At 44.4% G+C, this 24,937-nt stretch overlaps 1 protein-coding gene across 5 annotated transcripts in view; it reads right to left on the bottom strand.

Annotated features, from left to right (window-relative positions):
- SETD5 (SET domain containing 5) overlaps positions 1-15,626 on the bottom strand; it is a 57,270-nt gene extending 41,644 nt beyond the window's left edge. The window contains exons 1-6 of one of the 5 annotated variants that reach the window (XM_040359048.1): positions 15,447-15,626; positions 7,474-7,579; positions 5,394-5,605; positions 5,174-5,232; positions 2,386-2,573; positions 1,899-1,937 (exon numbers count right to left, since the gene is read on the bottom strand). In XM_040359048.1, coding sequence (XP_040214982.1) covers positions 1,899-1,937; positions 2,386-2,573; positions 5,174-5,232; positions 5,394-5,605; positions 7,474-7,579; positions 15,447-15,517 — 675 coding nt within the window. In that variant the 5' untranslated portion in view covers positions 15,518-15,626. Of the gene's footprint in view, positions 1-1,898; positions 1,938-2,376; positions 2,574-5,173; positions 5,233-5,393; positions 5,606-7,473; positions 7,580-14,777; positions 15,422-15,446 lie in introns of those variants that run through there. The other 4 variants (XM_040359047.1, XM_040359046.1, XM_040359045.1 and 1 more) reach the window with 4 other exon arrangements.
- Between the last annotated feature and the right edge of the window lie 9,311 nt (positions 15,627-24,937).

Below are 24,937 nucleotides of genomic sequence, written 5' to 3' on the forward strand. Positions count from 1 at the left end.
CGTTCAGGTCCGCCAAAAAAACTGGCAGGCGGACCTGAACGGGCCGCCCATGTGAAAGAGCCCTTAGACTGACAGACACCCTGGAAACCTTCTGGCAAACAGAGCCTGCTGTCATAATGCAATGATCCAGCGGACATTGTAATGCCATGCTTGTGTGGATGGAGGAACCTTTTTTCATTCAGCCAGCAGACTGAACAAAAGATTAACCATCCATGCCCAGCTTAGCTCTGTACCCCTTTCCCCCCCCATGCTGCACTGCCTGACAGAAACATTACTATATATATTTGTAGTAGCTGCGATCTCCAGCATCCCTGCTCTGCTGCTTGATGCCAGAGAGAAGCAGGGAAAAAGCAAACCACTAGAAAGGAGAAATTCATCCTTGCTTCAGCAGGACATATACTAGAAAGGAAACATTCAGAGCGCTCTTTATACGTTAATAAAGCCTGAAGCAGTGCAGAGACGGGGTAGGAAGGAAAGCCCAATCAGTGTAATTAGGCTGCAGGAGCTTAGTCCCTTTGATCGTAAAGATTACACTGCAAAAATAAGCATAGCAAGGATCCTGTGCTGTAAGAATATAAAAAAATAAAGTAGAAATATTGTTCAATTGAATATCTGTTTTTAGTGTTCCCTCAAACACACTGGCTGCAGCTGGATCACGTCAGTGACTGAAAAAAGGCTCGACTAATCTGTATTGACCACAGCCACTAGGCCCTCTTTATTGACCACAGCCACTATGTTGTCGGTTTATTTCTTTCAGACACAGAAAAATGGCAGCGGCAATTTTTATTTTTTACCTTAATGTATGGAATTGCATTAAAAGGAAAAAAATAAAACGTTTTAGATTTATACTATTTAGACCACTTAAAAAAAAAAAATGTTAGTTTTATTGCCACCACCCTCCCTAAACATTTACTTACCCCAAGGACTATCTCAATCCAGCACTGTGTCCATCTGCAATTAGCAGGGCCGAGCTGCACTGTGTATGGACATACAGCCTGGCTGGGGTGCTTGCCAGCACAAGTGCCCCCACGGCAGCTGGCTTGCTCTGGGGGCACTCGAAAAGCGGAGCACGCCAGCAGGGCACAGCAGAAAAGGAGGTAAGGGAACCCTCTGTGCAATACTATTACACAGATCAGGTAAGTATAACTAGTTATGGGGGGGGGGGGGTGATCCTTTAATAACACATGAAAGCAGTTGTAAACAAAAGATAATTTTCTTCTTGAAAATTACCAATTTGTTTTCCATTTACATTACGTACAAGATTTAACGTAAAGGGAAAATAATTCTAAATACTCCATTAATATGTTCTTCCAGCAGTCTGATGAATGCTGTTTTTTTGGGAAATGAAATCTGCATCGGAGCTCAGTGTCTTCTGTAGACATCCTGCCTCACTGCTGGATTAATAAGCCAAGTTTTGATGCCAAGACTCCATACATAAGCTTGCCAATCATGCCCACCAGTAATGCAAACTAGTGACTAAAGGACCTTGCTAGCTCACAGAGTAGGCATGGTGTGCTATATTCTGCATAGGGGAGTGTGCACAGCAGGCTGACACCACCACCACAGCTCCTGGATTCAGTTGGTAGCCCCGTCACTCTTTTAGAGGAAGTGCTGAGTGCAGACTTAAATTGGCAGGAGCAACAGGTAATCATAAATGTATTATCTGCAAACAATTAACCTACAGCATTATATTACAGTAAAAAAATTAGAAATAAATACAAAAAAAGTAAGCAAATGATGCACTTCAGTTCTGAGTTTACAATACTTTAACCATACGAAATCCAACATTTGCAAAAAATGGTTTTTGAACTTCACATTGTGATGGAAAAACCGCAAGTTAAAAAAAATCAACGTGAACTGAGCCTTTGCAATTGTAAAATAAATCCTGAGAAACTCACCTTCATTCGTAAGGACTTGCGGGAACCTTCTCGAAATGCCTACATGGTTACAAAAAGGGAAAAAAGGTCAGTACACTGAGAATTCTATGATGTATAACCATTATGTAAATCTACGAAAATTAGGACATCACTGTTATATAATCGGTGTCATTCGACGAACAAAACAATGCTTTGAAGGGTCTCAGAGTGCACAGTGAATGATAATCAGGTCTACAGGAGAGTGCAATAAGAGGACAGCAACACTGAGTGACCTTAGGAAGGTATACAGTGTGTGTAATAAAAACTATATATATATATATATATATACACACACACACACACACACACACACACACATATATATATACATACACACATACACACAAATACATTCATATATACACACACACACACACACACACACACACAAATACATATATAGATCCTCCGGACCACTACCCCCATAAAAGGTATAAAAGGAAATTAGCGGAAAACTGACCCTTTCTACCTTTATTTTCTTAGCCTTTGGAGCATTACGGGCCTTTTCTGTGCTTTTCTTCCTCTTTTTGGGTTTACTCCTGCGAACCCTGTTGACAGTGAGCGTGATGCTAGTGGGCGTGTGCTGTGTGGCTGTGTAAAGCACGGTAGATGGAGACAGTTCCTCATCCCAGCTCTCTGTAGCACTGCTCTCCCCTCCTGTAAAAACAATAAAAAAAAAAAAAAAAAAGATCTTTTAAAATAGACAGTACACTTCAAAAAAGTACAGCATTGGCCACTGTATGACATCCCAGCATTCAGTCACTTCATGTTCAGTTTACCACGGCTTGACACATGGTTGCTTTTTTTTCTCACAAATCATTGGGAATGAAGGAGAATCATTGCTGCGCTAGAAAAACAGTCAAATGCCCAATGGAAGTGTTCCAGATCTCTTGATCAGGCTCTCACACAGCTATTACACAGAGAGGACACCAAGTGGACAAATGTTTGTGGACACCAGACAATCACAGCTACCTTATATTGCTAAACGTAAAAGTATGTAGTTACCCCTCAAAGTGATAAAGTTCAGGTGTTTCCATGATACTGGAACAGCATACAAAAGACTATTAAGACAATTGTGTGTTTCCTACTAAGGCCCCTTTCAAACTGGGACGGGAGCGGCGGTGGCGGTATAACGCCGCTAAAAATAGCGGCGCTATACCGCCGGGATTGCCGCGGGAATCAGCCGCTAGCGGTGCGGTATTAACCCCCGCTAGCGGCCGATAAAGGGTTAATACTGCCCGCAATGCACCTCTATAGAGGCGCATTGCGGGCGGTATTGCCGCGGTTTCCCATTGTTTTCAATGGGACGGAGCGGTGAAGGAGCGGTATACATGTCGCTCCTCTCACCGCTCCAAAGATGCTGCTGACAGGAGATTTTTTTTGTCTCCCCCCAGCGCATCGCCTCAGTGTGAAAGCCCTCGGGCTTTCACATTGAGTCTGCAGTAAAGGAGTTTTTCAGGCGGGATAGCAGCGCTATTTTTAGCGCTGTACCGCCTGAAAAACTCCTCAATGTGAAAGGGGCCTAAGTGACAGCAATATGAACAAGGTCCTTTTCTGTTCCAGCTCAACTCTGTCCCTGTGCAAAAAAAACAGTTCCACTGAAAAAAAGTTCACCTTTTTGAAAATAAATGCATGTAGTTTTGCAGGGAATTTATTTATTTATTTTTCTCACGAGAGCGCAGAGCATTGCACCTGCAATCCAGTGGATGACAGGTGCAATATCAGGCTCCTGCAGACACTGTCTGCAAACCTGTTGCACATATCTTTGTACAGGCTCCGTTACAATAGCTCTAGGCAGCATGAAGAGACTAGAACCGTGCTGATCAGCGTTTTTACAGTCCACTAAGCACTACAAGCTGTCTGCTGTGGTGAATGATGAGACTATTAATTTGCAGGAATCTGTGAATGAGTGAACTGACTGGGACTGTGCCGGTGGAACCCTCGCTATTTTCAAAATGTAACGACGGGTGTGGGGGAGAGCTTCCTATTCTATGCATTTAAGTAAAAAACCTGGGGCAGCTCCCATCCTGCCCCCGATTAAACTAGATCTTGATAAAGTGATGTGCATTGGAGCAGCGGGTTTCACTTCTCATTGGCTTACACAACGACAGAGGCATTAGTTCCTGCTGCTGTCAATCACAGCTTGTGAGCGAATGCGGCGAGAACAAGGGGTGGGGCCAAGACCTGTTCTGTGTGTGAATAGAAAATGTCCATTCACAGAAGCGCAGCTCGGGAGCAAGCCTGCTTGAGCGTCCCACTAGCAAGAGGCTTGCTAATAGGGGCACGAGGAGAGCCAGGACTGCTCTCAGGAGACACAAAAAGAAGAGGAAAGGGGTTGCTCTGTTCAAAAACCACAGAGCAGGCAAGTATAACATGTTATTTTTTTGTTTTTTTAACTTTAAAATTCTGCTGGGAATACTAGAGACCTGCACACAGCCCTGAACTCACCCTTCCCGATTATCTCTATGATAAAGCAGAATACCGACTGTGAATCAGGTCTTCTCATCCAAAATCAGTTCTTTCTCAAATGCTACCGGCTGAAAGATCATAAACTCCAAAATCAGACGGGAAAAGCTTCCCAGAGACACACAAAAGGGGGTCCAACATATGCTTGCTATGCTGTGGCCCTCCAGCTGTTGCGGAACTACAAGTCCCATGAGGCATTGCAAGGCTGACAGTTATATGCATGACTCCCAAAGGCAGAGGCATGATGGGACTTTTAGTTCTGCAAAAGCTGGAGGGCCACATGTTGAGCACCCATGGATATAGATCAGGGATATGCAATTAGCGGACCTCCAGCTGTTGCAGAACTACAATTCCCATGAGGCATAGCAAGACTCTGACAGCCACAAGCATGGCACCCAGAGGTAGAGGCATGATGGGACTTGTAGTTTTGCAACAGCTGGAGGTCCGCTAATTGCATATCCCTGATATAGATGGTTAGGGGTGTACAAACATTTGGCTATGCAGTGTCCCCACACTGATTAGTATACCACATCCATTCCACAGTTGTGGTCACAAGCATAATGTAGGAAAGAATGCACATATTCTACCTGCATATTTGTAAGGGGAGACCTGAGTACATTCACAAGAACATGTGAAATCACACTAATTTGCTGACAATTTGCTTGACGCGGGCCGAAACCTCAGGACCCCAAAACACCAGCGCTTTTCCAAATCGATTATCACTTTAACCAGTGAAAACAAGATCTTCTAAATGTAAACCTAACAAAAAGAGGCAAATGATGACCACTTACCCGAGACATTGTCCTGCTTCCTACGATTCAGTTGAATCACCTTTCCTTGGTTCACACCCCTTTATTCAAAAATGCAAAAAACAAAAAAGATAAAATTCATCTATTGTCACATAAATGCAAACATCACAAATAGGAATGGTCAAATAGAACTTTTGCAAGAGCAACAGGCTGCCCATGTGCCAAAGTGCTGTAAGAGCAATCAGTGGGATGCCTGACTCACCTGCATTTCTCACACTTTACAATGAAGCCATCCGCCGAGGGATTGCATTGGCACCAGCTGTCGATTCCATCACCCTCAGAAGAGCTGTCGCTATCCCCAGAGTTCTCTTCTGGTGAGTGAATGCCGTTTACCTCTGCAGCACGGGGAATGATGGCCTGTACTGGTGGGGAAGCAGGGGGTGTAGGTGGTGGAGGGGCTCCGTAATTGTGATCCTATGGGGGGAATGACAGGCTTTTAGTCCTCAGCTGAACCACACAAAAACCACAGGTAAACATATAGTCATTTACAACTGTTCTATGTATTCAGGTGAATCTGTCAGTATACATCTAGGAGGGCTGCTCTCCTTTTCTGAATGTTGGAGCATAGTGAGATAAGGAAATCTGACACTTGTTTATTATAGCATGCCTGATTGACGTGCAAAAAAAAAAAAGGAAGCCGAGGCTATATATTCAGTGACCACATTGTTTTTTGAATCACTCTTTACTGGAGCGCAAAACGATGGGCAGACGCAAAGGCTCTGGTTCACACCACTGCGACCTTGGATTCGACTTCTGATACCCCCAAGTCGCGTCATATGTGAATTCCCATGTTAGTCATTTGGGAGTGGTCTTAGGTTCAGTTAACACTGCCGCGGCCTGAAAGTGATGTGATTTACAGTAAGAGCCGGTTCACATCAGTGCGACTTTGAAATGACTGTCGCAGCTTACATACGACTTCTTTAACAGAAGTCAATGCAAGTGGTGTTGAAGTCGCCCCAAAGTAGTGCAGGAACAGTTTTCTGAGTTGGAGTGACTTGAGTCGCACCAATTAGAATGGTTCCATTGCTATAGCTTGACTTCGCCAGGCACCTTCCTGGTGATTTTGCTGGTAACTAGAGTACTATTTGATGCGACTTTAAAAGAGACTTTTGGGAAATGCCTTGGTAATCTGATCCATACCACATCAAAATGCATGAGGATGCAACCTGGAGTCGGTTAGACGTCTCCTTGAAGTAGTACAGGAACTTTATCTAAAGTCGGAGCGACTTCAGTAGTGCCAATTAAGACCGCACTCATTGACCAATATGGGATCCGATTTGTGAGACCCCCAAGTCTCATGACAAGTCGCGGCAGTGTGAACCGAGACTTTAAATCAGAACTACTGAAGTTGCACCAACTTTAGAACAGGTTCCTGTACACTACTTCAAGGAGACTAACCGAATCCACGTCGGATCCTCATCTGTATCGATCAGATTACCCAGGCATTCCCTGAAAGCCTCTTCAAATAGTACTCAAGTTGCCAACAAATCGCCAGAAAGTTGTGACAGGGTGAACCGAGCCTAAAGCCAGCCATAGATGGTGCAATCTTTCCTGCAACCACGGGAAAGAAAACGTCCCGATTCTCCCATCAACACAATCCGTATTGATGGGGAAAAAAACTTTCCTGTCAATCTATTGTGTTCTCCTGACAGGGGTGAGCCATCCTGGCCAAGAGAACACACTGATCGATAGTGGCTACAGCCACTGGCAATCGCATGAAAAATTTGATGAGCTGATTGTACCCATGTTCGCTCAAGATCGATCAACTTGGGTACAATCAGCCTGCCCCATTCATGGTTTGAATCTCTGCCGGTCCCTGCTGAACTGGCTGCGATATGGACAGTCTATGGCCAGCTTAATAGAGACATGCCCAACCAAGCCCTTGCATTATATTGTACAGCTAGCCATACACATCTATAGTTTTCTCTTCTTCAGCCAGTTGTAAACAGTACCATGTGTCACAAGATTAAGGCTCCATTCACACCTAGGCGTTTTTACGCCCGACGCTATTGCAGCCTGAAATACACTGGAGGGGCGATTTAACATTGTCGGCTATGGAGATGGTTCACATCTCCACGCCAAACGCCTGAAGCTCAAAACAAGTCCCGGACCCTTTTTTTCAGGCGGCTTCGGCGTTCGGCATAGCCGACAATGTTTAATCACCCCTCCGGCAAATCGCGGGACAAAACGCCGCAATTTGTCACGGCAAATCGCGGTAAAATACGTCACGTTCAGGTGTGAATGCAGCCTTAGACAGTATTAGAATGTAGCACTTTACTTACCGCATAAGGCAGACCTCTGTATCCGTGGCTTTGGCTGCCTGGATAACTATGGGCTGTATAGATGGTCTTTCCGCTAACTGCTGGACTGGCTTCAACTGATTCAGGGCTAAAGAAGATGACATGTGTTAAAGTTCAGACATGCAGTAAACTTCATACAGCATTAGACCACTTCTCATACCCAGCTCCACTAAAGTCAAACTCTAGACACCTGCACAGCCCCAAAAAAAAAGTATAAAATGCATCCTATGGTTAACTTGACCTTTGCATTGGAAAACGGAGCATACAGAGGGACTTGGGGTGGGGGGGAAAAAGGGTTAAACCTGTCCTGTCCCCCAAGGCCTAAGCCTGCACCATCTTCCTCACAGCTTAAGGGTTGCATTTTATTAGAAGTTGTTTAAAGGAAGCCTGTACAGAGGGAATACGAAGGCCAACATTGCTGACATGCCTGTCATGTCGACCAATGGCTTTACCGGGTCACGGACCTGGAACAAGTACGCTGACCATGGGTTATGTTTTTGTCTGGGTCAGCGATTAAAAAAAAAAAGTTACTGAATCCAGGAAGACAGGCAACAGGCATTTTTTTTTTGAGATGCCAAGGGTTGCAGCCACCATATTTCTCTTAGTACAGGCCTCATTTAAAGACGGCACAGCGTCCATTGGGCTTCCGCGGCCTCCCGACCATTCAGACAGTAGAGAACTTTGGTCTAAAAGGCGGCAACATCTCATTCAAGCTCCAATGTCCAACCGATACATATGACATTCAAACACCAGAGTGGAAGGAGGATTCTAATCTCTGAGACAAACATTCATTCATGAATCACCTGAGGCTTGTTGATCATCACTTGTCTATCAAGAATGTCCGACTAAACAGAACAACAAATTTCATTGTTAATGGAAAGGCAAAAGTACATTGTGTAAATGAGTTCTCAAATGTTTAAATGACAAACTCCATCAGTTTTATCCTCAAAAGTCATTTCCACCTTTTAACTAAAAATCAAGATTACAAGGCACGCCCGACTTCCACCCGCCCAACGCCAGCCTTTAACTGGGTCTTAAAGCAGAACCAAGCCCTATTGTTTTGCAGGCAAAGAAGACGCCATCTTGGCCTCGGTTTGACCTTCAACTGCCATGGTAATGCACATGTGATCAGTTATGGACACCAGCCATTGGATGGTGTGCCAGTTTGCTCGAGAGCACAAGCAAATGTGACAGTTGGAAAAATGAATGTCAAGCTTTATTGTAGTAAACCAAAAAATAAAACCGCACAGAAAGCACCAGGAGATAGATTTCATCTCCTGCTGCGCGGTTCTGATTTTATTTACTACATTAGCTGAATACACAGTATACAATTTTCTGTAGATTGTTTCCTTCAGATTTACCAAAACCATGTAATATGAGGTCAAAGCTCGACATCTATCCAGAACGTGGCCATTCATCCATTTATTCCTGCAGATCTCGGAGGTGAGCTGGGCGGGCGCCTGTCTTGGATGCTATACAAGGCATGCAACACCTACACCTTGAGTGGTGTTCTCTCAAATAGGAGTTGCCTACATTGTTGGGAATGCAACTTTTTTGAAACCGTTAAATCGATCAGTTTAGTTCCAATTTAAGGGGTTGCAGTAACCACATGATTGGGTACCCATCCGTCAGCTTCCGATCATAACTAGAGACCAGGGGCTGTAGGGGACAGCTTGGTCAGTGTGTCATGAGCACGCTTCCAGATCAACCTCAGCCGCCATCCATGCATTTATGCGGACGTGAAGGTTCACTCTCCTTGCCGCTACACATGTGCTTTACATGGTCGGCATGAGGTTGATTCCAGGGGTGGACTGACAACCCATGGGGCCCCCAGGCAATGGAAGATTATGGGGCCCTACAGATGGCCACCACACCAGGAGGCAGTGCAGAGGCGGGGCAGCTAAAGTCTCAGGATTTTCAAAACAAAACTATGTCGGTTTAAGACATAGAGACAGATGTAAAAAAAAACAACAGATTTTTACATACTGTCCCTGGTTTTATTGAGCCTGGCAACCCTGATTGGGCCCTAGTGGCATGGGGCCCTTGCCCGAAAGTCCCAATGGTCAGTCCGCCCCTGGTTGATTCAACCAACCTGTTGAATAACCTGTCGAGAGATTTTGGCTGTGTATGCTCATAAAAAGGTGGATTACACTGCTAGCCATAAACACAAAATCTAAGCCATTTCACAGAAATGGATTAATATGGAATAGAAGACATTATCCAGGGGGAAATGCTGCTCCCAGCTCCCTTAGGTATTGGTCAAAGAGTGTGAAGGCCTTGGTACATGACCATGTGAATTCTACAAAGCATGATGAATAGAAATTCACACTGGCCATTTCTCACCTTCAGCAGAAATTACATGACTAAGGCTCCATTCACACCTAGGCGTTTTAATGCCTGAAGCCCGACGCTATTGCAGCCTAAAATACGCTGGAGGGGTGATTTAACATTGTCCTCTATGGAGATGGTTCACATCTCCACGCCGAAACGCCGTAAGCCTGAAGCTCAAAACAAGTCCCTGACCCTTTTTTTCAGGCGGCTTTGGCGTTCGGCATAGCCGACAATGTTAAATCACCCCTCCAGCGAAAACGAGGTTGAAAAACGACGCTTTTGTCGTGGCAAATCGCGGTACAAAACGCTGCAATTTGTCGTGGCAAATCGCGGTACAAAAGGCCGCGCTAAGGTGTGAATGCAGCCTAAGTGCTGAGGGCGCAACATAAAGGGGTTGATTTACTAAATCTGGATTGTGCAAACTGTGGTTTCTGTGCGGAGCTGCAACAATCCGCTTTCAGATTTTATTGTCAAAGCTTAACCCCTTCCTTACCGGCGCATTGTAAAAGAACGCCGGCAGGAACCCTCCCTCGATCCGGGTAGACGTCATAGGACGTCCTTTGTTCCCGGCGATCTAGGACGTGCGTGCGGCACCGCTCGTGACCCGGCGCGCGTTGCCGCCGGGCAACTGCGATTGCCGGTGATCACGGCAGGAGTGTGGATCTGTGTGTGTAAACACACAGATCCACCTCCTGTCAGAGGTGAGGAGACCAATGCTGTGTTCCCAGTACAGAGGAACACACATCGGTCTCCTCCCCTTGAGTCCCCTCCCCCTACAGTAAGAACACACTTTAGGGAACATTTTAACCCCTAGTCGTTAACCCCTTCCCTGCCAGTCACATTTACACAGTAATCAGTGCATATTTTCAGCACTAATCGCTGTATAAATGCGAATGGTCCCAAAAACGCGTTAAAAGTGTCTAATGTGTTCGCCGCAATGTCACGGTCACAATAAAAAAAAAAAAAAAATTGCAAATAGCCGCCATTACTAGTAAAAAAAAATAAAAAAATTGCCATAAATTGATCACCTATTTTGTAGACGCTATAACTTGTGCGCAAACCAATCAATACACGAAAAACGCTCAGGTGTTAACAGGGCCTCATCCATTCAGTAACCGGGTACACAGGTCAGAAATGTAGGTTTTGGGAAAGGCTGCATATCAACACAAGTTGCACTGCGATTTGCCTCTAAACACCTTTACACAGGTATAAATGGGGTGAAAAACACACACAGGCTGCCATGGCAGAGAAAGGTAGCAACCACACAACTGAAGGCAGAGGGGAGAAAAACTTCACAGCTGCCAAGGAAACAAACGACGAGCGACGTCTAATAAGAAATGCGTGTTTGAAAGCAGAACTGTGCGCCAACTACATATGGAATAGCAACAATTTTCCTTAAATTACAACAAGCAACAAATGACAGTAACAGAAAATAAAGGAGCCAAGGGCAAGAACAGGGGTCTCCAAACTGCGGTGCGAGGGCCAGATGTGGCCCTTTGCTAGCCTTGATGCGGCCCCTGGGGCACAATTTCTTCCACTGATATGAGACACTATTCCTCCCACTGGCACCAACAATAGGACACTATATCTTCCACGGATACCAATGATGGCATATTACTACTTATAGGGGGAATTCTCCTATTGACCACCAACCCTGTGGTCATATTTATTCTCACTGATGTTGGGCCCGTGACATTTTCTGCCCCTGCTGGCCACAATCCGGCCCTCCTAAAGTCTAAAAGACAATAAAGTGGCCCTTTGTTTAAAAAGTTTGGAGACCCCTGGGCTAGAAGGTAACTGTCGGCACAATCCCACCTCAAACATTCAATTTAGCATTGAAAAAATAAAAATACACATGTATTTTTAAAAACGTGTGTTTAAACATGTCTGGAACATGAATTCGAATTTTGTATCCCAGGTTTATGTGCTGCATAAACGGTCTAAAACTGGGTGGAAAAATATCGGCCAGTAGGTGGCGCTCCAGGATCATGGTATTTCACAAATGTCAGACGCAACGCTCACACTGCGGAAATGAAAACATTAATACAGCTGCTACCATGGCCGACCAGAAGATTCATTCCTACAAATCACAAGAAGCTCCTTTATTTACAATACAAACCCAACTACTACAAATATTCCAAAAACACAGACTGAGAATACCCAACAGGTCATCAAGGCTTGATTTATTGGGAGGGAATTCTGCCAAAAATAATAAAAAATATATACCCTTGTGACATCAGCATGCAGTGATAAAAACTTACATTTTACCACATTACGGACACTTATTAAAGCATGGCAAGCAATGTGGTGCGCTGTAGTAGAAAGGCATTGATGCACAATCACAGCACGCCACATGTCTATATTTTGCCCGTTCCAAAGTGTAATATTCAGAAGATAGAATTTCAGCTTTCCAGTTGTTAGATTTTCTGGCTGTGCAAGTCCCCCCCCCCCCCCTCTTTAATTTCTCCCTGCTGGCAACACTTCCTGTCCTACGGCGACAACACTTCCTGTATTTTTACTGGAAAATGGAAGTGTCACCAATGCATCATATCTTCCCCTCTCCATAAGAGGAGTGTTCTTTAGTATAGAGGTGCCCTCTGCATATTGCTTGAGTTCATGACACAGAGTCCAACGTTATGAGCTCTCCTTTATGATCAGGTCTTCAGGTCCCCTGAACTTGATCCTATAAAACTTAAAGGGGTTGTAAAGGTACAATGTTTTTTTCCCTACATGGCTTCCTTTACCTTAGTGCAGTCCTCCTCCACTTACCTCATCCTTCCATTTTGCTTTTAAATGTCCTTATTTCTTCTGAGAAATCCTCACTTCCTGTTCTGTCTGTAACTCCACACAGTAATGTGAGGCTTTCTCCCTGGTGTGGAGTGTCGTGCCCGCCCCTCCCTTTGGACTACAGGAGAGTCAGGACGCTCTATGTTGCAGATAGAGAAAGGAGTTGTGTGTTAGTGGGCGTCCTGACTCTCCAGTAGTCCAAGGGAGGGGCGAGCACGACACTCCACACCAGGGAGAAAGCCTTGCATTACTGTGTGGAGTTACAGACAGAAGAACAGGAAGTGAGGATTTCTTAGAAGAAATAAGGACATTGAAAAGCAAAATGGAAGGATGAGGCAAGTGAAGGAGGACTGCACTAAGGTAAAGGAAGCTATTTAGGGGATTTTTTTTTACTTTTACAACCCCTTTAAGGTTGTAGACATTGGGTCTTATTGGCTGCTGGTATAAGAAAGAATGAGTTGTTTTGTTTTTTTTTTACACAACTTCAATGTACACACTCGGGCACGCTCGGCTCCTCTCGCATAAAGGCTAGGAGGCGGCACAGGGCGTGACCACGAGCGGAGTCGAGCCTGGCCGAGTGTACTACGCTCGGTATATGTCGGCGGCATTCAAAACACAGCGCGGGAAGCGGCGTATATCGCGCACCCACGATTTTCCCCTTATTTTAAGGGGAAAAAGTGCGCGGTATACGCCAATACAGTAATACTTTCTAGGCCAGGGAACCAACTAATCTGAAATAACCAATTGTCCATTGTAAAAAAATATACGTTTTATGCCGCCGTACATGGGTCGAATACCAAAAATTCTTTAGAAAATTTTAAGAATTTTTGTTCAAATTTCGCATCATTAGTGGCCCGCAGCAATGGCACGTTGGAAACTTTTTAAAAATGTTGATAATTTTTCAAATCAATGATGGGAAAGTTGTGCGAGAAATATTTAAAAGGAAAAAAGTAAAATTGCATGAGCTGTGACCTGGAAAGAAAAGATTCCCAGCCACAAAATGTATTTTCTGTAGCAACATAAGGTGAAATTAAAGGCTTGGTTGGTCAAATGTTGAAATTACTGGTGTAGGGCCGAAACTAATCGATTAATCGACAACTAATCGATTATGAAATTAATCGATTACTATTTTCATAATCGATCGGCCAGTAACATAATGGGGTTAAAAAATAAATACAATTATCCCTTTATGATACAAAAAGAGCAAATCGCTACTGTAAATATTACTTTCACGGTCCCACAGTAAAAAATTAACCCCTTACAGTAGCGATTATTTGTACTAATTTTAGTTTTTTTAACCCCATTATGTTACTAAACCTCTCAGGCCTGGGTCACACCTTTTTTTGCTGCTTTTTGCAGGAACACACTACAGTTCGTTTACATGGTTTCCTATGGGACACGTTCACATCTATGCTTTTTTTTCAGCTGCTGCCTATTTGGAAAGGGCAAAACGGTGCTATTTATATTTTTTGGTTCAATATACTTCAATGGAGAAGCTGCAGAAAAGTATATAATGCGTTTTTGCAGCAATTTGTGTTTTTTAATCTGCCCAACAACAAATTGCCCAAAAGTAAAAATGCAAATCCCAAAGTTATTAACCGATCGAAACCATCGACCAACTTATCGATTATGAAAATAATCGTTAGTTGCAGCCCTACACTGGTGGCACTATCAGATCACAAAATGTATGATTTTCGACACGGGTCCCGTCTGCCCAGGGATCCTTTAACTAAGCCCTTACTGCAGCCAGGGGTGGGAAGGTGTGACTAGTCATGTGACCACCGATTAGCTGCCGGTGCCAGTTTCCGCTCATTAGTATAGGCTGTCTGTAAGCTTGCCGTCTGGCAAGCTTGGTCTCTGTGATGGGAGCGTGTAATTAAAGCACAGAAACCTCTGCTGCTCAGACCTGTGAGGCCTAGGGGTGTCAAAGTTCATCTTTGCTGGTGCATATATGCATTACGTGGGTGGCAAGGTTAATATAAGGTGCATCACACAGATTTTGACGTGTGGCGGACTTCTTTTAAAGCATATCCATCATTCATACAGCCAGTTATTTCCTATGAATTAAAGCAGATCTCCACCCAAAATTTAACATGATCGCATAAATTAATAATGCTCCAAAACGATGCAGAAACCGATATTTTCAATAAAAATAATATTCACAGTACCATAAAACTAGATGGTCTTCCGGTCTGCCCTCCTCTGGTTTTTGCTCGGGTTTCTCTTCGTTTCCTGTCCCGCGCAGTGTCTTCTGGGTGCTCGTTCCATAGCTCCCTTGATATCGTATTCTTCCCATGTTGGACAAGATATCGCGCGATTTCATGGCAACACAAACGCCAAAGCCGATGGTCCACGTTGCTCGCGCGCATGCGCGAGATCTAGCGGTGGATGCTGGGACATCAGCATCCACCTGGAAAAGGAAGTGCCGGGGTGTGGGCTTATGCCCACAGTTAAAATGGTGCCTACACCGGAAGGGGGAATATAACTTATTATTTCACACTGCAAATTGGCGGAGCGGCCGGCGGAGACAGGACACATGAGTTGCAGAGGTTAAGGTAATTTAAGTTTTACATAGCCAATTAAAAAAAAAAAACTTATCTGGCGTGGGAGATCCGCTTTAAGCTGAAAGTATGTGGCCTAGAACGGTCATTTTCAGTGTACACAAGTACAATTTATTCCAGAGAACGCAGCATCAGTTTTTGCGATGAGGTTTAAAGACATTTAGAGCAAATGTGACTTTTCTATAAATACAAGTACGATAACCCAGAGTTCTTATCTACGGCAAACACTTGAAAGATTTAGGTTGACGAGAGCTCTATACAAGAAGCGAGCCTTACTCTGATCCTGCGGCCATGTCGGAGTAGGATGTATCTGGTGTGGTGACTCCCAGAGGGATTACAATGCTCATGACGTCCGGCACTACGGTCGGAGAGAATCACGGGGTCGGAATCGCAGCGACTGACCACACCGAAGGCGGGGAGCCGCAAAGCCACGAGAGATACTTCACGGACATGAGGAAACCTGGAAGAGGAAAAAAAAAAAAGGAGGCAAGTTAGCAAGATGAGCAACTACGAGACGAATGTTCAATGTTTACCAACAATTACATATATGTGTAAAGAACATTAAACTAAGTGCCGGTTCACACGGGCGACTTGGCCGCATGACAAGTTCCATTCTGTACTATGGAACCATTCTAATAGAAGCAGCTCAAGTCACTCCGACTTACAAAAAGCTTCATGTACTACTTTGGGGCGACTTTCAAGGAGACTTGCATTGACTTTCTATAAAAGTAATTTTGCAAGAAGTTGCGTGCAGATTGTCTTGCATAGCAAGTCGGTTGCCCCTGTGTGAACCCGCACTTAAAGCGGTTCTCCACCCTAAAGTGGAGTCCCACTGATCGGAACCCTCCCCCCCTCCGGTGTCACATTTGACACCCTTCAGGGGGAGGGGGGTGCAGATACCTGTCTAAAGACAGGTATTTGCACCCACTTCCGGCCCGGCATTCACGGGCAAAAGACGGGCATTCCGTCACATCCCGTCGCCCCCCCATTGTGTGCTGGGAACACTCGGCTCCCAGCACACAGCGGGAGCCAATCGGCAGGCGTGGCGCGACTCGCGCATGCGCCGTAGGGAATCGGGCAGTGAAGCCGCAGCACTTCACTTCCTGGTTCCCTCCGCGTGGATGGCGGGGGGAGCAGCAGAGAGACGAGCGATCGCTCGTCCTCTGCTGTGATCGGCGCTGGACTCCAGGACAGGTAAGTGTCCTAATATTAAAAGTCAGCAGCTGCAGTATTTGTAGCTGCTGGCTTTTAATATTATTTTCCCATGGCACATCCGCTTTAAGTGGTTATACACAGTGGTCTGTGTCAATAGAAGCAGACAAGCCCGTACGAGTGTCCCCATAGAAAGCGGCTTGCTACGTGGGCATTTGGCGGAAGGAAGCAGCCAGGAGAGCCAAAGAAGAGGATGTTCAGGCACACTTGGTGCAATTCCATAGTACAGAGCAGGCAAGTATAAAGCATTTTTTTTTCTCTTTTAAGAGCATTTACAATAACTTTACAAGCCTAGGCACAGCACAGTGTGTTTCAACACGTGTTTTCATGCATTGCTTTGTCAGGCAGCCCTCACAGGTAAAATAAAAAAAGAACATTTCCCCACCACAATTGCGTATTAACATTTATTATTGATTTTTTTTTTTTTTTTCTTTAAACACATTTAGCTTAAATTAGTTCAAAAGCACCATCCTATTATGCAGTGCTGTACAAAGTTCACATTAACCTCTACCCCAGCGGTGCTGACCCCATCATACCCACAAGCATGCTCTTACAGTAGGCGTTCCACCACACCACAAGAAATTATACACCGTTCAGAAATGGGCAGCAGAAAAGTTAGTGGACAGTATTTCACCACTGGAGGTGGTCAGGTTTTGTAATGCTCTTTCAACAAAAAAACATGAAAAATATTTTACTCCAATCACTTTATCTCAGTGGACAACAGAAAAAAAAATGGATTTGTGCTCCCATTCTTCATAGGAAAGCAGGACATCGAACCGGGTTAGGGCCGAAACAACTAATCGATTAATCGACAACTAATCGATTATGAAAATTGTAATCGATTAATTTCATTATCGATTAATCGGCCAGTAACATAATGGGGTTAAAAAATAAATTAGCCCTTTATAGTACAAAAAAGCAAATCGCTACTGTAATTATTACTTTCACTGTCCCAGAGTAGCGATTATTTGCTCTTATTTTTGTTTTTTTAACCCCATTATGTTACTAAACATCTCAGGCCTGGGTTCACACCTCTGTTTTCTGGTGCTTTTTGCAGAAACACACGACAGTTCATTTACATGTTTTCCTATGGGACACATTCACATCCATGATTTTTTTTCAGCTGCTGCGTATTTGTAAAGGGCTTTTTAACGCAAAACGGTGCTATTTTGTCATTTTTGTTTTTTTGGTTCGATATACTTCAATGGAGAAGTGTTCTGTAATCAACAAATTGGGCCAAAAAATTAAAAAAAAATGCAATTTTTTTTTTTAAGGCTATTATCCGATTAATCGAAACAATAATCGGCCAACTAATCGATTATGAAAATAATCGTTAGTTGCAGCCCTAAACCTGGTACACAGTTTTTCCAACAGGTAGCAAAAAGTGTACCACCCCCTTACCTGGGTACCCATCCTAAACCAATCCTTACACAATACTGTTAAAACAGGGATGAAACATGTACGTGTAATTTTTTTTTTTTTTTTTTTTTTATTAACTTCATTGCCACCACAAGGGAAGAACATCCTCCATTGTGATAGGGCGAGTCGTGACAGATCCTCTATGGAGAGATCTGGGGCTAATTAGAGTTTTCTCCTCTGGCCTTCAAAGCATCAAACCAAGATCGGTTTGATCCAATACTTTAGAGGCCCTTTTCGCCGCCGTAATCTAGCAGCTGCTGTCATGATTCCAGCATAACCACTTCAAGGACAGGAAGTGGTTGAAGCCTAAATAAACCAAAATCAGCACAAGGGGCATAACTTAGTCATGTAGTATGTGTCCCTTGTGCTGATGACTCCATTAAGCAAACTCCCAGTCTTCTCTTATAGACTTCAGGTCCACTTTAAGACAGGAGTTATCTGATAGGGAAGATCTACAAATGTTAACTGCACCGAAAAAGCTACCCTGAAAAAAAGAAGAAAAAAAAATCTACATTTCCTTTTGATTTGCTGCCAAAAGATAATAGCGCACCCTCTGTGCCTAAGCACCTTGTTCTGTAACCCAAGGCTGAATGTCATTGAGATCCTGTCCCTAGAGAATGTGACAGTGACAGGATTGTTAAAAAAAAATGCAGTGAGACTATTCACTTGCTTTTTGTGCGTCATTCCCTCCCTGGATTTATGGAACGCTAAAAAATTAAGCTGCGAGAAAGTCATGCCTGGCTCATCTAGCTGGGGATGGAGACACACTTGCAAGCAGATGTGCTGCACTGCCTGCATGTGTCCTCTAAAGAGATCCAGTCGCTGGGAAAAGAATCATAAAATCGGTTGAAAGTGTGACATTGGCAGTATAGCTGCAGTGTGAGATCATCTAAGGCAGAAGTCTCCAAAATGCAGCTTTTAACTTGCTCTTGGGCTACTATTGCTCTCACCGACACCATTTATTTTACCGACAACAGTGGGGCATTATTCCTCTCACTGACACCAACGGGGCACCATTACTGCCACTGATGCCAACAAAAGGGCACTATTCCTAACATTACCACCAATTATGGGGCACTATTCCTTATCCTACAGACCACAGGTGATGTATAATGAAGACTCCGATGTGATATTTGGCAATGTCAGTTCTGTGCTGCTCACTGTCCTCATTGCTGGGGAAGTTGTACCTGAGGCCCTACAAAGATCTCCCCTACCAATGCTTCATTTCTCATCTGTTCTTTTCATCTCTCCTGTTGCTTCATCACTAGTCAATAGTCTGTTACATGAGGAAGCAATGCCCTGTTCCTCTACACCAGTGGTTCTCAACCTTTCTAGTGCAGTGACCCCTTGATAAAATTTCCCAAGTTGTGGGGACCCCTAACAGTAGAATTTTTGTCAGCACCTACGGCCAGACTTGTAATTTGCGCCCCTAGACCACAGCCATTTAGGTTTCCCCCAAGTCCCTTACACTGGTACAGTATTAAAACCCCCTCTGCTACATTTTAGGAGTACTGGCAGTGCTGGCAGGGAGTTCTGATCAGCCAACTTAGATGCTCTTGATCAAGATCATCTGCTGATCTGAGAACTGCAGTGGGGACTTTAAATGGCAACTCTAATCACAGGTAGTGTTACTCACTGTGTCTCCAGCTCTGTGGTGTCTCGCAGCAGTGACAACAATGCCGAAATCAGGAGATGGGGTCTCTTCCAGCCCCTCCCACTTCACATTTCTCACCAGTCAGCTGACCTCTAGTCTCTGCCCCACAGCCATGCTGTGAACTGAATGGGCAGGCAAGGGCTCCAGGAGCAGCCCAGCTGGGCGGCCACAGGCTCAAGGGACAGCCCTGCTGGATGGCTGCGAAAAGGCTGAGTGTGCTGCAGGCTTCAGGAACAGCCCAGGATTAGGTGACCCCTGGCAAATTGTCATTTGACCCCCGAGGGGGTCCCGACCCCCAGGTTGAGAACCACTGCTCTACACAAATGACAACCAACTCACAGAGACTGTACACAACTCGATCTCCCCATCTCTCGATCTCCCCATCTCTCGATCTCCCCATCTCTCGATCTCCCCATCTCTCGATCTCCCCATCTCTCGATCTCCCCATCTCTCGATCTCCCCATCTCTCGATCTCCCCATCTCTCGATCTCCCCATCTCTCGATCTCCCCATCTCTCGATCTCCCCATCTCTCGATCTCCCCATCTCTCGATCTCCCCATCTCTCGATCTCCCCATCTCTCGATCTCCCCATCTAGATCTCCCCATCTAGATCTCCCCATCCAGATCTCCCCATCTAGATCTCCATCTACAGATATACATTAGACACACAGTAAATTATAAACATATATTATACACATGATTAGTCAAGGGAGCCTATAGGTGGTACTGAAACCAGCGCCTCCTGTGGGCAGTAGCACAGATCCTTTTAAAATTTGAAAAAAAAATAATATTATAGTTTCCCCTTTAAGTTACTTATCTATATAAAAAAATTACACCGAGACAGCAATACCCAAGAGACCTAGGTAGGCATATCGCATCATTCTTGGATGCGGCACTGCAAAGTATGTGGTATACTCTAGGGTCTGAATATGTCACATGTGTTCTATCTATAGAGATTTTGATTCATTAAATTCCATTTTTATTGTTTAAGGGGGGGGAGGGGATGTTTTTAGGCAACCGACAATTTTACAACAGGGATTTGCGGCTGCATGCTCAAATTACTACCCAGACTGCTGTGACAAAAATGAGGCCTATGTAAATCAGTATAAAATATGGTAGGAAGGCACCAGCTGTATTCTCTGCTTGCCGGAAAATACAAATTTCAAATATAGCAAAGAATACTTGTGCCCTTAAGGCTCAGTGCTCCTATCTACTAAGATTATGGAAGATGCAAATAAATTTTTAATGCTCCTTTGGTTCTGTGGCGATGAGATCTTTGTGTTCAAGTTGCCAGGTCTGCACGGCAGCCATGATGGGTACACAATGGACACCAGTTTCACTGTTGGATTTGTTTTTACAATGCAAAAGCAGGAGTCAGAAAATACCAAGCTAGGCATAAACACAGCTAGGAATTATGTGCCAACGTTCCAAAAAGATAAAAACCCAACATGTGACTGGATATAACAGTCACCAGTAAGAAGAGGTAGTTTTGAGTGGAATGGCCCACTTTAGGCTGCATTCACACCTGAGCGTCGGTCGTTCGGCGTTTTTTTCCGGTGTTATGTCGCGCGTATTCATGCTTATTTGCATACAGCGTTGTCCGACGTTTTTGTACTTTGACGTTTTTTATTTTAGCCAATAGGAAAAACTATCATCTTTTCATCACTTGTTGCTATGTTGGTAGATTTTTTTAATCTTCTGCATGGGCGACAAGTTCTATTGACTAAACCGACGAAACGCCCGTAGCAAACGTCCATTGTCGCGCAAGTCGCTTGAATCGAGCGTTTCCATTACTTTCTATGGGAAATGGAAACGCTCAAATACGCCCAAACCGCCCGATACGCGCGACAAAAAAGGGTCCGGAACTTTTTTTGGCGATAGGCGTCAGGCGCATCAGCGTTCAGATGTGAACCATCCCCATAGACTTTAATGTATTTTGGTCCCTCTGGCGTTTGTGAGCGTCGCGCTACAGGCGACAAAACGCCTAGGTGTGAATGGGCTCTCACTGTGTTGTCTCAGCCTCAGCTGTGCATGTTTCTCTATGAGATTGTGTAAAGGGGGTGTGTCCACTTCATCCACTGAGATCTCTGATTACTCTTAGCTCGCTCACCCACCACTGGAAGCTCAGAAAAGCTATATAAAAATTCTGGACCTTTGCAAGGCTTTAAAAGGGGGAAAAGGGCTTTAAAGAGAAGGCCGCAGATAAACAGATGATACAACTTATTTAGAAGGATTTAATTTCTGTATCACTTCACTGGGGTAGTGCAAGGGCTTACAACCACTTTAAATAATTTTCAAGCCCAACGTTTATAATCCCGATATGTGCCGGCTGTACCCTATACTTGTATGAGACAGTATCCTGTTCTCTTTGTATTGATCCCTTTTGTGAAATCCCTGGTGTTCCTGCCAGTCCCTCCGCTTTCCCATTAAAAATTGACCATGCTGTGTTCTCCCGCTTTGTGTGGTCAGTTCTCTAGCTGTGCTGGGAACTCTGTATGCTCTTTCTCCAAAGATCAGACTTGCCCTGACACATTCTATGCTTTAAGATAAAAAGCCTGTGTGCAGCAGCCTCCCCAAGACCCCTTTCACACTGAGCCGCCCATAGCGTCAGCGGTAAAACGCCACTATTTTTACTGCCGACGCTATGGGCAGATTTGCTGCCAATTCTGGCCGCTAGCAAGGCGCATTTAACCCCCTGCTAGCAGCCAAGGATTAAAACCGCCCGCAACGCGCTGCTGAAGCAGCGCATTGCGGGCAGTACAGCCGTGCTGTCCCATTGATTTCAATAGGCAGCAGCGGTGGAGGAGCAGCATACACACCGCTCCAAAGATGCGACTAGCAGGACGGTAAAAAAAGTCCTGCCAGTACAACGCTCCAGTGTGAAAGCCCTCAGGCAGCTTAAGGGCGGATTGCAGGCGCTATTTTTAACGCTATAGCACCTGCAATAAGCCCTCAGTGTGAAAGGGGTCTTATACTTACCTGAGCCCCATCTAGATCCAGCAATATTGCTGGTGTGTCTCGGCTGCCCAGAAGTGCCCTCCTCATTGGCTGAGACAGCATGTTGCCACTGGCTCCCACTGCTATCAAAGTCAGCCAGCCAATAGGGAGAGAAAAAGGCTCGGGGGGCACGCAACAGGAGGGAGGGGGCCAGGAGCACCTAAAAAAGGGACCTGGGAAGAAGAGATCTGGGCTGCTCTGTGCAACACCAACTGCACAGGACATGCAAGTATAACATTTTTTATTTTATTTTTTGAAAATACAAACTTTACAATCACTTTAAGGCTTTGTGTACACTGGCAGCTCTGAGAATTGAGCTTAGGAGCTTTTTGCGACAGCTCCTAAAAGGCAACGCCATAAAAGCATGCGTGTCCATGTACACATAGGCTTTTAGCAGAGTTTAGGAGAGGATAATCCGCCCTCAGAATCACTTTCGGAATAGGAATGTTTTGACCACAGGAAAAAAAAAAATTGCGTTTTTGAGCATTTTGCATTTTTACGCAGCCAGGGTAGGGTAGGGTAGGCAGTGTGCATGTAGCCTTAGGCAACCCATCAAGAGGAAACAAACAGACTGCTGTTGCTGAGCCGTTTTTGAAACTGCTAGATGCCAGGCTGTCTTGATGTTCCTCTGGCTTTAATAAACTCACTGACCCAGAGCAAGTATGCATTCCAGTTCCCATTCAGTGACTCCAAAAGTATTTAGGCAGCGAGTCTGCAAACGGCAGGCAACAAATCTCATGACAAGTTTCAGGTAAGCTGGCCATAGACCGACTGAAATTTGGGCGATTCAGGAGGGACCAGCAGAATTTCAATCAATGTGTGTCCCTGCTCAACACAAGTCATTTAATCAGCTTCTGCAGAATGGAGTAGGGCCGAAACAACCAATCGATTCATCGACAACTAATCGATGAAAATAGTTGTTAACTATTTTCATAATCGATTAATCGGCCAGTTGATTAGTTGGCCTGCATATAGAATGCATTATTGGTTTACATATCAGGAAATACAGTGCAGCACACATACAGCTCAGTACACCATCCATACATGTCACTAAGTGCCTGAGAATTTGTGAATGTGAAAGTGTGAGGAGCAATGCCTCATGGGACATGTAGTCCTGGGCAGGAAGTGAGTGGTTCTAAAGGCAGAAGTTTTTTTACCTTGCTATAGCGGGCGCTCTATACTATACTTTGCAGCTTGCTATTGAGGCACTCTGAAGGCAGGAGTAGCCAGAAGCATCGGTGAGGGACCCTAGAAGTGGAGGATCTGGGCTGCTCTGTGCAAAACCATTACACAGAGCAGGTAAGTATAACAAGTTTGTTAAAAAAAAAAAAAAAAAAATCACTTTAAAGACTCAGTGCAGGGAAGATCAGCATCTGACCCCAGAGAAAGTGGAGGTAATGGAAGGCATTACAATTACTGTAGTTGGATATTTATATTTACCACTGCATATGTATTTAAGAATAAATTGCCTTTTTTAATTTCTTTTTTTTACATATTAACTAAATTGTACACCACACTTTTTTTTTTAAGATTATCCGATTAATCGAAATAATAATCGGTCAACTAATCATTATGAAAATAATCGTTGGTTGCAGCCCTAGAATGGAGAGTGTTGGATCAATCCACCTTGACTGTATGGATGGAGATATACGTTTAGAGGGTACGACTCATTCACGACTTCTCTCAGATACCCCAGAAAAGGCATCTTTCCCTTTAGACGTCCCAGCTTAGCCTAACCCCAGTCTCTCTTCTCTTGCTGCATTCTAAAATTTCAGGAAGAAACAGTAGCAGTTTTTTTGTTTTGTCAAAATCCTCCCTTCTGTTTGGTCGAATGAATCCAACTGCCAAAACAATGTTATTTTGATTGACTGAACGTTTATTTTTATTTTTTAAACTAGACTCAATTAAAGCAAACATTTACCCAACACGATGTGCCTCCAACATGACAAGTGTAATTTGTAACCAGAGCAGGAATAAAAATTTAAAATCCACTCGTAGAAAGAGGAACATGTTCTAAATCAGCAGGACGCACATTTGTTGTGTTGCAACTATAAATCTATAAACCGGTTTGCCCACAGGAATCTAGGCCTCATTGTTCATGGGATATTCTGTGATAAACTTGGGCTTGAAGAAAGGAGGAAAAAAAAAAAAAGTCACGTCCAAACATGTTATAACTGAAGCAGAGTTCCTGAATGTAATTGCTTTGGCTAAGTAAGCCATGGGCCAAGGTGAGGGGTGTAAGGGTTACAATTATGAGAGGGGATCCGATCCACCTTTAAAACTTCAAAGTATAACTAAAAGATAACACTCAGGCCCCGTACGCAGACCAGTTTCAGCAGACATGTTTGGCCGTGTGTAGGCCCGAGCGGACCATTTTCCGAAGTCATTCGACGCATGCGAGGGATGGCGGGCGGCCGGACATGTACGGTAGGTCTGTACAGACGACCGTACATGTCGGGGGGACAGGTTTCCAGCGGACTGTTTT

This window comes from Rana temporaria, chromosome 7, assembly GCF_905171775.1.
Source record: "Rana temporaria chromosome 7, aRanTem1.1, whole genome shotgun sequence".
Lineage (NCBI taxonomy): Eukaryota > Metazoa > Chordata > Amphibia > Anura > Ranidae > Rana > Rana temporaria.